Source organism: Ascaphus truei, chromosome 8 (genome assembly GCF_040206685.1).
Source record: "Ascaphus truei isolate aAscTru1 chromosome 8, aAscTru1.hap1, whole genome shotgun sequence".
Taxonomy (NCBI): domain Eukaryota; kingdom Metazoa; phylum Chordata; class Amphibia; order Anura; family Ascaphidae; genus Ascaphus; species Ascaphus truei.
This window is the reverse complement of record NC_134490.1, coordinates 80,582,577-80,597,042: the sequence shown is the minus strand read 5'-3', so window position 1 is coordinate 80,597,042 and position 14,466 is coordinate 80,582,577. Positions and strand designations below refer to the sequence as shown.

The window sequence follows — 14,466 nt, the reverse complement described above, 5'->3', positions numbered from 1 at the left end:
CTCTGACACTCTCTTGACCATACCACTTGTGTAGGGGCGGACTTTATTGTGAGGTCCGTTAATGGGGCTGCAACTTCCGAGTAGTTGGGGATGAACCACCGGTAGTACCCTGCTAAACCCAGCAGAGAGCGTACCTGCGTTTTTGTTTGGGGAGTCAGAACTTCTTTCAGGGCAAGTACCTTCTCGGCTAGTTGCCTTACTTTTCCACCTGCCACTGCATACCCTAAGTATTTGGTTTCCGCCTTACCTAAGGCATATTTCTTAGGGATGGCTGTGAGCCCTGCCTCTCTTAGAGATTTGAGGACCGCTTTCAGCCTATTTAGATGGGCCCGCCAGTGTTTACTATAAATGACAATGTCATCTAGGTAGGCTGCGGCATAAGTCCTATGGGGCCTCAGTACCTTATCCATGAGTCTCTGAAATGTGGCTGGGGCTCCATGCAGTCCAAATGGCATTGTCACAAACTGGTATAAACCCATGGGAGTGGCTAAGGCTGTTTTGCATTTGGACTTTTCCTCTAAGGGTATTTGCCAGTATCCTTTTGTTAAATCCAGCGTGGATATATATTCCGCGTTACCAAGGGCGTCAATTAACTCGTCCACCCTTGGCATCGGATATGCGTCAAACTTGGATACCGCATTGACCTTTCGGAGGTCCACACAAAATCTTACCTTCCCATCGGGTTTAGGGACCATAACTAGTGGACTACATCACTCACTGCATGATTCCTCAATCACTCCTAAGTGTAACATTTCTTGTACCTCCTTCTCTACCAGGGCCCTACGACTCTAAGGCAACCTATACGGACGGGAACGTACTTTTACCCCAGGTGCTGTCTCGATCACATGTGAAATTAAATTAGTTTGTCCTGGCAAATCAGAAAAAACATCATGGAATTGTGTAATTATTTCTAACAAGTCCCCTTTTTGTTCAAAGGAAAACTGTCTACCCATTGGGATTTTATCGTCACCCATGATGTTCTCCCGTGGGGGCTGAGGACCCAAATCCGTTTCCTCCTCCACCGGGTGGATAAATAGAGACCGCTGCATCTTCCAGGGTTTCAGCAAGTTCACATGGTAAATTTGTTAACCCTTCCTGGACCCTGATTGAGCGATCTCGTAATCCACATCACCCGTGCGGCAGAGTACTTCGAATGGGCCCTGCCATTTGGCAAGGAGTTTGCTCTCACAACTGGGTAACAACAACATTACCTGGTCTCCCGGGTGAAACACTCTCATGCGAGCATTCTGATTGTAATGTTTCTCCTGGCTGTCCTGGGCTGATCTAAGATTCTCCCTAGCAAAATGGCCGACCACATCTAGGTGCTTCCTAAGGTCTAGTACACATTGCAGGGTATTCTTAGAAGAGGACCGCTGTTAAACCCAGGACTCCTTTAGGAGGTCTAGGATACCCCGGTGTTGGCGGCCATACAGCAGTTCAAATGGAGAGAATCCCGTGGAGGCCTGGGGAACTTCCCGCACTGCAAACAGCAGAAAAGGGAGAAGTTCATTCCAGGCTCTCTTCTCTGAATCTACAAATTTCCTCAGCATCCCTTTTAGAGTTCGGTTAAATCTTTCCACCAATCCGTCAGTCTGTGGATGGTAGACCGATGTTCGAACCGACATGACCTCTAGTAATTTTAAGACATCCTGCATCAGTTTAGCCATAAAATTTGTACCTTGGTCTGTCAATATAACCTGGGGAAGTCCAACCCGTGAGAACAGCTCCAACAACTTGTTGGCTACTTGCTTCGCTGTTGCTGTTCACAGGGGGAACGCCTCAGGATACCCTGTTGCATAGTCAACTATTACAAGAATAAACCTGTGTCCTTTCGCAGAAGGTTCTAGAGGTCCTACCAAGTCTACCCCAATCCTTTCAAAGGGAACTGACACCAAGGGTAGAGGAACCAAAGGAGTTGGTTTTTGTCCCTTTGGACTAGTTAGCTGGTACTCCGGACATGCCGCACATAACTTAGCAATATCACTATGCATCCCTGGCCAATAGAATCGGGATGAAATACTGTCCAATGTTTTATCCCTGCCCAGGTGACCACCCCAAGGGACAGTATGGGCTAGAGTGAACACAGATTTAACAAACGCCTTGGGAACCAATATCTGTCTGGTGACCTCCCCTGTTTATGTTTGCCTATTCACCCTATACAGGGTATCATTTGATAATTCAAAATGGGGGGATACTATCACCCCCTGTGCATTTAAAATCTGCTCATCAATTTTTACCACCTTGTCATACTGTCTAGCAAGGACTGGGTCTCCTTTTGCCTCTGGCGAAAGTCAGGGAGGTAAAGGTCTGGTAAATCTCCAGGGCCCATATGCCCCTCCCTCTGGCCATCCCCAGACATCACTTGTGATCTCTGGCTACTAGAATGGTCACCTTGAGACCCAGATTTCTGCAACCAGTCCTGTTTGTCAGAGCGTCTTTGCTTCTGAGTCTTTGGAACCCGGTGTCGGGTGGGGAAAAGGTCTGCCGAGAAGGGGAACAGTTTGCTAGGGTTCTCCTGAGCCACAGAATAAGGCTCCTCGTGAGAGACTGGGGCAATTAGGTCCGAAAAGAAAGGCCAGTCCCGGCCGAGCACAAAGGGGGCAGGGAGCCAAGGAGCGACTCCTACTTCGAGGTAGGCCTCCTGACCCTTTACCTGTAGCCGGATTTTGGCTGTCGGATACCGTCTTACATCGCTGTGTATACATTCTATGTTCCATGGAGAGTCAAAAGAACACACGTTAGGCAGTAACAGTCCCTGGAAACCAGAGTTTTCCCAGAGCCCGAATCGACAAGGGCCTGGATGTTTTTTCCCCCAACCTGGGCTGGAAGTAGCCAGGGCTTGTAGTTTTCTCCAGTGGAGGCCGAGGTGACGGTCCTGCCGAATGAACAATCCATCCGTGGACAGTCCACATGCCGGGGGCCTTGTTCTCTGCAGGCAGAACATGGAGAGGGTTCCCTCGTAGGAGGGGTCCGTGCATAGCGCTCTGGTGGACCGGACACTGGAGACCAGGAATCTGGTGGGTCCTTTGGGCGACGTCCTCGGAAGCTCCTCTCATTTTGCGACGAGCCGACATCAGGAAGTAGATGAGGGTCTCGGCGAGGACCAGCATTTGGACTCCGCCCTTGCTGGAACGACTGCTCCGTTGGACTTGGCGGTTGCGCGTGGACGGGCTGTAGGTTCCCCGTTGATCTGACCTCCCTCTTTGGGCGTCCGCAGGTGCCGGTGGAGTCGGATCCGTTGGGTCCAGGACACTCGCCTGCTCCTCAGCCCCAAGGAAGTTCTCCACGAGTCGGACCGCCAAAGCAAGGGTTTCAGCAGCGTGGCGTTTTACCCACGAGCGTGCGGAAGGGGTCTTATTTGTATGAATTGTTCAAAAACCACCTGCTCAAGAATTGCCTCCTTAGTGCACTCCTTGGGTTGTATCCAGCGCGTACACAAGTCCAATAACTGCTGCGCGAGGACCCGGGGTCTCATCTTAGCGGTGTACTTCATGTTCCGGAACTACTGCCGGTAGGTCTCTGGGGTCAGACCTAAGTGATCCAGTATGGCGGCTTTAACTTATCGGTAGGCCATTGCCTGATCTGCCGGGAGGCCCTGATATGAGGCCTGGGCTTCTCCTATGAGGAGCAGGGCCAAAGCAGTTGCCCAGCGATCTGCAGCCCAGCCCTGAGCTCCATCAACCCTTTCAAATGTCAGTAAAAAACCCTCTGGATCCTCGTTTGGAGCCATTTTCCTCAGGAGTACCGGGGGTTTGTTTGCAAGTTCTGGACTGGCAGACCCCTGGAATTGGGTCAGAAGCTTGGCCATCCGCTCCTCCTGTGCTGCCTGCTGCTGGGTTAGGAACTGGGTTTACTGCTGCAATAGTCTTTCATCTCTCTCTGGTTGTAGCTGGACCTTCTCCTGCATGAACTGTCACTGCTGTCTGGTCTGCTCGCACAGAAACGCTTAAAACAATTCTTCCATTTTTCTCATTCTTGTGTGTGTGGCCCTTTAACTGCAGGGGCCTTTCAAAATCCCACTCTGACACCATATGTTGCAGGGTACATGCAACTAGACACGCAGGTTCTTTGGATAAGGCTTATTTATTTGAGCCTTAAAACATACAGCACACCAAAAACAAATAGCTTCTCATCAGCAAACAAAAGAAAATAGCTTCTTCAGCAGACAAAACAAAATAGCTTATTTTTAGCAGACAGAACAAAACTAAGGCATCTTCTCTTTTGTATGCAGGAGACAGACAGTTCATCACACACGTACTTTGCAACACAGACCTTACTGTAACGCTTGTATGCCCGCAGACCTGGCCAGTCCCCAGTACTGAGGTGGGAAGGGTTTTACCACGCACCCACAGCAGTGAGGGTGTGCCCAGAGTGTGGTATGGCGTTGCCGGGCCTGTTGAAAGATGGTTAGTTATACTTGCAACGCCTTTGGGGTTCAGAGTAAGAGTAGTGATGTCCGTGTGCCAGAGTCCAGGGATATAGAGAGCAGGATCGTAATGTTCGTAAGCCAGCGTCCAGGGATCACAGAAGTCAGCAAAGTCGTGTCCGTAAGCAGGGTTCAAGGGCAGTAGAGAGCAGGGTAATCCAGTACAAGCAGAGGTCAAGCCAGGGAAATCCAGGGGTAAGCAGGAGCAGGAACATAAGGTGGAAAACACAGGAGAGCCAAGCATAGGACTGCACACACAGAGGTACAAAGAACTATGCAGAACAATAAGAAAGAGGACAGACAGGGGTTATAAAGGAAGGAACACCAATGGGAGAGAAAGGAGGAGCAGAGGGTGAAGTGGGAGACCGCAGGGATAGGTGAGGAGGAGAAGAGGAGGAGACAGGTGAGGGAGAAAGCCTGTAGAGCATGAGAGGAGGAGCCAGGGGCCTGGGAAAGCCTACAAGAGGAGCGTGTGCGCGCGCCCTCTGTAAGGTTAGAGTGCGTGCGCACAGGCTGCGTCACGAGGCGCCTGCCGAGGGCGGAGGAAGGACAGGAGGAGAGACTACAGGAGGTAAGGGGACTGGAACGGGATCCGAGGGGGGCCGTGAGCGGGGAGCACCGCAACGGGGAATGGGAGACCGAGAAGGCGCGCGTGTCTTGCGGGGAGCACGCGCAGACGCCGGGAGAGCGTCAGAGGCTGCTGCAGAGGGACAGATGCGGGAGGAGGAAAGGAGAATAGAACAGGGAGGAGGCAAGGAAGGGACAAGAGAGGCAGGAAGGAGTGGAGCGCCAGCGACACATGGAGGGGAAGGAATCCCCTGAACCGTCACACTTACAGCAATAATCTCTTCAGCATTTTTAGTCCTGTCTCCTTACCAGCTCTCCTGCATGTGTGTACAGCCTGGGGTTTTAGCACCTTGATTATGCAGCTGGGGTCAGACTAATTAAGCAGCCCTTCTCAACTTAACCTCGTCACTGCTGCACTGCACGTCTAAACATAGGTTCTCCAGGCATATGGCTGGTGACATTCATTCACCCTGTCACAGTCCTTATATATCACTTTGAGTATAATACAAAGGATGCCTATGTATTATGCATATCATGTCAAGGGAAATAGATATTAAACCCATATAGCATAATAAGGAGTGAGGTCAAGGTGTACTAGGCTAACACTAGCAAAGAATGAGAAATGAATCTCTTTATGGTGCTTCTAAATCCAGGATTGTGCAATGATGGCAATATAGCCCAGGAGTCCGGGGTATAGTAGGTCAATGAAAAAATGTGTGTATATGTGACAGGGTATATAGCTCACCATATAAAGCCCAACATGGACACAAAAAATGTAACCACTCTTAAAAATTAAACCACATGGAAGCCCTTATATAAAGGGACTCCCAGTGCAATCACTATGTGGAGGGAAAGTATCCTGAACCATAGGCTGGAGCCCTGCAAATACCCTATAGTCACAGTCACAATAAACATATTAAAGAGTAAATAACTCACATTGTAGACCCCTTCTGCTCCATAACAGCGTGCATCCGTTCCGTTTTGTAGATAGAGTATGCGTGTAAAGATGGTGGAGCACTGCAAAAAAATAGGGCTGGAGGCAGATCTGTGAGAAATAAAAATGCTTTAATCCAAATGCATGGTAGCAACAGCTACATTAAAAGGGTCCTCTAACGCGTTTCGTGCTTTAGTAGCGCTTTATCAAAAGCTGCTATAATGCCAGTCAGGAATGTATTCATAGCATAGTCAAGAATTTATTCATAGCGTAATACAAGGTGGACTCTGATATACAACCGTATCCTGTGTGAAGATCAGGACTCTCTCCAGTTGTAATCCAGGGGGAGCATGAAGGGAAAAGAACATAAAACAAGAAAAACAATCTAAGTGCAGACAATAAAATTCAAGTGATATATATTCTGCGTTCTTTCTTGGCTCATATGTGATGTCTACTTACAAGATGTAAGTCAAAATCAAGCGGTTTTGACACTCAATGGTCTCTGCTGTACCGATATTCCCACCAGGTGATAGGGTCTCCAGCTCTCAGCTCCGCAGCAAAGTGTATGTAAAAGAAATATAAACCATAATGAAGACCAGTATAATGTAAAAAAAACTCGACTTTATGGGGTTTAAAAAATGAACACTTACAATAAAAACAAGTATTTCAGGCATGTACCACAATCAATGTGATCAAAGAGAGAAGGATTTTTGGTTTAAACTTCAGGCTCACCCGCCTCCTCCGGTGTGACTTGGTGTGGACCACCACTCTCAGGGACTTTGTACCTCCAGCGGTGGGCGCGTTGATCCAGGTATCTCTCCCCTCGTGGGTTCCCTCTTTTGTGGGTCGATCACCTTCCCATAACAGCTGCCCGCAGGCACTGTGGAGTTCTCCACTGGGATACAGCCTCTCGGGTGGATGTTTCAGCTTCACTCGCACACCGATGCGTCACTTCCGCTCCGTCCCGATACGTCACTTCCGGTCGCGGTTCTGTGAGTATCTGTCAGTAAATTTCTCCTCTCTTCTCTCTCCTCTCTGGGCGGCTACCACTCTACGCGTTTTGCCAAAAAGGGTGTGTGGCTTCCTCAGGAGTGTACCGCCCCCTACTCTAAGGTGACTTTATATACCTTCCTTAATTGGAATTTGATCTGGAACACTTGTGCATAAAAAACTGGTCTGCACTAATTACCATCTGTGCCTTTGTATGCATGAAGGAGCGCTTTCAAATAGGAAAAAAATCCTCTGACTCATGACAGGATTAACCTGTTACTTCAGGATGCTAGCATCCATTTAACTCTGTCCCACTCGTGGACGCCACAACGGTGATGTCATCACGCCCCGATGCACGTTTCGTGGGACGTGTTCCACTTCTTCAGGGAGGAGGTAGTCCCTTGTATTACGCTATAAATAAATTCTTGACTATGCTATGAATACATTCTTGACTTGCATTATAGTCGCGCTTATTATAGTGTCTACCCGATGTACTGAGACACCGACCTAGTGTTAGCCTAGTACACCTTGACCTCACTCCTTATTATGCTATATGGGTTTAATATCTATTTCCCATGACATGATATGCATAATATATAGGCATCCTTTGTATTATACTCAGAGTGATATATAAGCTCATTTGTGTTCTGCAATATACTACATGCAATACTAGCTTATCTGATCAGTGCTATGTGAATGGTTTGGACATTAGGACTATGTATTAACCTATCCATTTGTCTGACACAGATGTGTATTTAAACACCTTGACACTGCGTTTTCACTTCACCATTTGGGCGTCCATCACCTTTCTCACACTTGGGGATTTATTTTAATCCATTTTTATATTCTCATTATTTACTTATCACTTTCTTTGTTTCGGCGTAGTTATTGTATATTATAAAAAATGTATTATTTTTTGTTTTTAGCAGTTCACGTCCTACCATTATTTACCTTAGGTATTTGGTTTGTCTGGACTATTTGGCCCTCCCATTGGATATTATATCCTCTGTATACAATTACTGTTTCACATGAGTGCATACTAAGGGGCCTTTTGTGACCTCAGTCATTTTCTTCTGTGTACCCTTATAAAACATCCTCGGGGTGGTTATTATTATATAGAGTGAGAAATGCACTTTATGGGTGTTATGTCAGGGGCAGTCACTTTAGTAGAGTGCACAAAGCATTGCATCAGAATGACATATGTTTTCTCTTCTCTTCCTCTCTATAAGGCTGAGGGTATAGAGAAAGAAATCACGTACAGCAGCCTTGTCTGTGTGGAAGGTGAGTACATTCTCCTGCCGCACTGTGAGCTGAGGTGGGCAATTTCCTTCAAATTTTAATTTGAGGCGGATTGTCCAGTTTTTTCCAGCCGTGGAAATCCGCTGATCAGACTGAAAGTCACATACGCCATTTTTTTTTTTCAATTCTGAAACTCCGCCCATTGTATTAGTAATCCGAACCCGAACACTGAATCTGAATCAGAAAGACAGAATTATAACACCTTGGCATCTCTGAGACTTTCAAGTCCGGGACCTGACCAGACATAGTGGCACCAAGCTTGGTGGTCATCTGGTCTCTCAGAACCACAGACTTGGAAATTCCCCAGTTCATATACAGGGCATATACATATACTTTGTTATACACCATATTCATAAAAATCATACAAAATTCTTCTAAGTCCCTCATATCGTAGGATCTCCTGAAAAGATGCGCACGTTCATTTTCAGAGCTCCTAGACCTTCCTATAAGAAGTTTTAATAAAAGTTGCTTCAAATAACGCTTAGGTTCATTTTCAGGGTTGCTTCAATTGTACCGAAGCTGGACTTAGAAATAAGTTTACTCTCACAACCTTATACATAGTTGGTGATACCCCGAACCCCTATACCGGGTCCGGGGGGGTTGGGCATATACCGTGGGGGCTCCCCCTAAACCAGGGACCCCTGACTATACCTGAGATACACAAATCCCTATTCCCCTTTTTGCCTCCCTGGTCTGTGCTGAAGCAGGGACTCATGGCAGTGAGCTGCAAGAACTTCTTCAGGGTAGGATTTTGAACCGGAGCATTGTGCTTCAAGGTATCCAAGAATCTGACCTGATTCCCAGCTACCTTTTTGGGATATCCAGTAACCCTGGCACCCCGCTACATAGCCACAATCTGAAAAGACTTTATCTGCAAAACCCACCCTGAACCTCATAGCCTAGCAATCTCTGCTTGCTGGCACTCCTGGAAAGGCAAAAACACAAAAATACTTTATTGTCGCATATTTTCATACAATGCATAGCAGTACATACACGACAGCCAGGTCCAAGAGCTGACACGCTAGGACCCCATCACGTGACTCAGGGGAAACCAAGAGGGCTTGACTTTTATTAGTGAGCCTAGTTACCCCCTCACCGTCACAGCTCCACACATGTCCCTGCACTGAGCCCCGCAAACATCCCAGCCGGCATAAAAAAAGCCCTGACTGTAGCTAAGATAAAAGGTATACAATATTTACTTAATAAAACTTATAGCTGAATCAATAACCAGGCATTAACCTGTGATTTAAAGATGTCTAGAGGCGCAAAACTCCCTCAAGGGGATAGTCAAATGTGGTCAGGCATAGAAGTATAGTCTGGGGGTTGTAATATGCACACCGTCAGACTTCAAAAAGAGAAATCCTCACACAGGCTTCTCCAATGGTCTCCCTTACAGAGACTATCATAGAGAGAAGACAAATATAGGGGGCCTATTCTAGTAGGTTTGATAACAAAGCCATCTACATTTTTGAGCAGTTAACGAAGGATTTGGCAAGTTTGCTATTCAGAAAAAGCCGATGACCTGTCAAACTCGTTCAGGAAGTGCATCTCCCCAAGCGGTAGCGCCGTGGCCCAAACACACCGTGCGGGAGCTGAAAAACAGCGCCAACTCGCATTTTTTGTAAAATCACCCTATTCTAGAAGCTACGAGAATCTAACCGAGGCTTCTTCCAAAGGGTGGCGGGATGGGATTTGCGAATAGGACTTAGGTTTTTTTCCCCCCTGCATCGGATTGAAGTCGGGAGTCCCGGAGCTGATACACATTAATACCAGCTCCAGAGACACCCGGCTTCAATCCAATGCAATAAAAATACATTTACAGGCAGCTTCATTACCATAGCGGCTAACCGCTAAGGCAATGAAGGGGTTAAATAATAGTGCCCGGTTTATTGTGGGTAGCGGGGGCGGGTGAAGGTGGTATTTGGCCCAAGGTGGGTGTTTAGGCCTTGCGGGAGGGTAATGGGAGGAGTTAACCCCCTTTATTACCTTAGCGGTTACTACCTCTATGGTAATGAAGGGGTTAACCCCTCCTGCTACCCACCCAGTAGGCCTAAACACCCACCATGGGCCAAATACCACCATCACCTACCCCCCGCTGCCCACAATAAACATTAAGACACAATATTGGCCAATACACCCATTCATTGCCAGTGTGGTTATCTATGCTTGCAACGGGAGCAAAGATAACTCCAATGTCAATGAATGGGCACCCTCTCTATCGTCAACAACCCCCACCCTCCCAACACATAGAGTACAGTAATAGGCCAAATTACTATTATCTAGATCTGGATAATAGCTCATTTTCCCAATTAAAAATAAAACATCCAGCCAGCATAAAGTAAATAAAAGTTCTACTTACCCCTGGCAGGATGAAGGCCTTCCTCATCCAGATTCAGATCTGGATAATAGTAATTTTGACCATTATTGTACTGTATGTGTTGAGGGGGGTTGTTGGGGTAGAGGAGGTGGGTAGTAGGGTTGTATTTGAATGTTTCTTGGGGATTGGGTGAAGGGGGTGTTGCCCCAAGGGTGGGTGGTTAGGCCTCTTGGGTGGGTAGTGGGAGTGGTTAACCCCTTCATTACCATACGGTTATCACTGCTATGATAGTGAAGGGGTTAACTCCTCCCGCAACCTTCCGGCAAGTACTCCCTTCATCCACCCCCTGTTCCCCCAACAAACCGGGTACTCATGTCTAACCCCTTCATTGGCTTAGCGTTAAGCTACTAAATGAATGAAGCTGTTTTTATTTACATTTTAATACTAGTGTACAGGGGCAGGGAGGTTTCCGGAGCTGAGCCGCATTAATTTCAGGTCCGGGTTCAGGACTTCCCGCGTCACAGGCCCCGGTATGGGGTGCTGGTATTTGCATGCAATGTTTAAATCTCCCGTGTCACGTGACTGGGACATTTAAATGCATAGGAGATACCGGCACCCCATACCAGGGCCTGTAACTCAGGAAGCGGGGGTCCTCAAGGCTGAAATCAATGCGGTTCAGCTCTGGAGACCCCCTGCTCCTGTATACAAGTATTACAATTTAAATAAAAACAGTGCAATCACCTGTTCAGAGAGAGGCGGCTCTCTTTGCAGCTCTTACAGACTGCGACCAGACGTACGAAGAACTTTGAGAGAGGCTGAGATACTATCGCTGTTACCGAGCGGTACTGGCATTTTCCTACCTCACGGTTTGAGGTGGTTTCAGATTCTTTCTGAAAACCGTGATAACACAAATGACAAACCGTTCAGTAGGAACATGCCACATCGTTCGAGATGGCTCCAAAGTTATCAAACCTACAAGAATAGAACCCATAGTGTAAAAAGAGTTTTGACCTCTTGATTGGAACTCTGAGCTTGCCGTAGGGACTGTTGGCGGACATTTTTCTTAAAACCTCTGTTTGTGCAGCCAAGCACTGGACCAGCAAGGGACTTTTGTATATATATGGTTATCTGAGGGACAGAGCTTTGTCATACAGACTCCTCTACACCTGACAACTAGATCCCTTCTTCCACAGTCATTGTCCCCTACAGCTAGATGGGCACTATAATCCTTCCCTGCAGCCATATATCTGCACTGGTTGCACGTCAGTATAGTAGTAGTACTGCACCGACACACTTTATTCGAGCAAATACCCAGTATGTACCTGGCAGATACCTGGAATGCGCCGCTCCTCACCTCTGACAAGCCCCGTTGCGTTTGCCTTCCCAGCCTGGGTTCATGCCTGGCTGACGGGAGGCTGATCTGTTAAATGATAATGATTAGGATTTAATAGGCTGCAATGCTTCGCGTGTCTACCAGTTGGCATAAATTCATGAATTGTAATGCAGTATATATATATATATATACTGTGCAGTATTGCAGCCATCGGGAATAAAATGCTTCAATCCCTGCTTGGAAAATACCTCAATGCACTCGGGCAGAAAACAGTCACAAACCTCAATACACCCGGGTATACCCGAATTCGTGGGACTAGCCGAGCTCGAATAAAGTGTGTCGCCAGTGTATATCCTTCCAACTGCAAAGGTTTATATATCCCTGTTATCTCTGTCACAGTATAATTGTGTGTCCCCTCTTCTCCCCATTACCTCTGCCCTCTCACAGACACAGACTCCGTGTTTCCGATCAGCATCACTCCCTCAGTGAATACAGTGCAGGACTCCGCCAAGGCTCATGTGACTGTTATTGGTGAGTGGAGCAAACACATCACACACTGGTCCACACACAGCTCAGCCCTGTCAGTCTATGAACAGAGCAGTAAATCCCCTATTACGGGGCTCAAACCCTTCACTGACCGAGGGACCAGCAACACACTTCAGAACTTCCAAACTCAGCCAAATGTTTTTGAAAGATACATTTGTAATTGTTGCAGCTATAGACCAATTACCTTTTTAAATAGAGATATTAAATTATATGACAAAATTATTGGAAATATACTGAATCCAATTCTACCAAAAGTGATTCATCGGGACCAGGTGGGCTTTATTAAAGGAAGACAAGCTTTAGATAATACAGACGCATCATCAACCTCACACACACAGAGCAACAGTCTAAGTCCCCAGCATTACTACTAGCGCTAGAGGCCGAAAATGCCTCAGATCCGTCTTAACTGGCGGGTTATGGTTGTTGCCACCCTAGAATCAATGGGATTCAGCTCAAAAATAATAGAGTATCAAGATTCTCTATAGTTCTCACCATGGTTAAGACCAACGCCATTGTCTCCTCTCCATTTCCCATATATAATGCCCCCCCTCCCGCTCCTCTTTGCCATATGTATCAAGCCACTGGCTTGTTTAATTAGAAATAATACCAACATCTGCTAACCAAGAATATTAAATTGCTCTCTTTGTGGATGATGTTATTCTATCTCTTACCACACCCTTCATTTCTCTCCCCAATCTGTTTGAACCCCCAGACTCTTTTGGCAAATTTTCAGGACACAAAATTAATAATACACAATCTGTTGATATTAAATAATATTTACCTCCCCATACAGTTAAACTTATCCAAATTAATTTTAATTTTAAATTGGACCCCCCAAAAATGTATATAGTATTTAGGTATTCACCTCACAAAAGATTACGGTACACTCTATAAATATAACTATGTCCCACTCTTCAAGCAGATCCTCAAAGATCGATCTAATTGGGAACCATATCCAATATCCTGGTGTGGCAGGATTACTGCAATTAAAATGAATATCCTTTCTAGGGTTCTTTATTTTTTCCATACTCTAGCAGTTCAAATTCCAGAAAAAGAGCTACACACACTTCATATTACAATTAACCACTTTATTTGGCAAAACAGAGAGCCGAGAGTTAACAGAAAAACATAAGGTGGTTTAGCTCTCCCAGGAATAAAGAGGTACAATAAAGCCGCCCATTTAGGGCAACTAATTAGCTGGCATAGTGATCCAAGGGAAAAGAGATGGGTAGAACTAGAGGGTCTAATTTGCTTCCCTGAGGAATTGCAGAATATTCTTTTGATAGAGAAAAAGTCTAGATCATAAATTATATATAGTATCCCTATTCTAGCCTTTTCATCCATTTTGGGACGCTTTTAAATGTAAAAATAATTTAATGATCCCTTTTTTTATTATGTACCTTCTATTCTCTAAATCCACTTTCTCGCCAGGATACAATCGAAACCGCCCAAATCTTTGAATCCAACAAGGGATTACTAGGGTAAAAGATATGATGGATTCAAATATCATCAAGTAATTCCCTAATTTACAATCAATCTGTTCAACACCAAATATTTCATTTTACAAATACAGGTACTTAGAAATCCGGCATCTCACTCAGACCAAATATAAGCAGAGTTTGCCTTTAGAGCTGCCCCCATTTCAATCCTGGTGTAATTCCCAATCCCTAACTAAGGGTGTCACCTCCGAACTACAGTATACCATGCAATACGCCCTATTCCAAGAGAACCAGAAAAGGATAGGTACAGGTGCAGCAACAAGTATCCGAACCCTTGCCTGGGAAAATCTGGGGCAATACCCAGTGGTGGGATTCAACGTTTTTATCAACAGGTTCTCTCTCACAGGGGAGGGGGGGGGAAGAGACGGGGGAAAGAGAGAGAGACGGGGGAAAGAGAGAGAGACGGGGGAAAGAGAGAGAGACGGGGGGAAGAGAGAGAGACGGGGGGAAGAGAGAGAGACGGGGGGAAGAGAGAGAGAGACGGGGGGAAGATAGAGAGAGACGGGGGGAGAGAGAGAGACGGGGGAGAGAGAGAGACGGGGGAGAGAGAGAGAC

The 14,466-nt window shown here is 46.4% G+C and overlaps 1 protein-coding gene across 1 annotated transcript in view; it reads left to right on the top strand.

Annotated features, from left to right (window-relative positions):
- The window catches only part of LOC142502043 (ovostatin-like), a 149,390-nt gene that overhangs the window by 95,036 nt on the left and 39,888 nt on the right, over nt 1-14,466 (top strand). The window contains exons 22-23 of the mRNA XM_075612834.1: nt 8,147-8,198; nt 12,314-12,397. Of these exons, the coding sequence (XP_075468949.1) occupies nt 8,147-8,198; nt 12,314-12,397 (136 nt within the window). The remainder of the gene's footprint in view (nt 1-8,146; nt 8,199-12,313; nt 12,398-14,466) is intronic.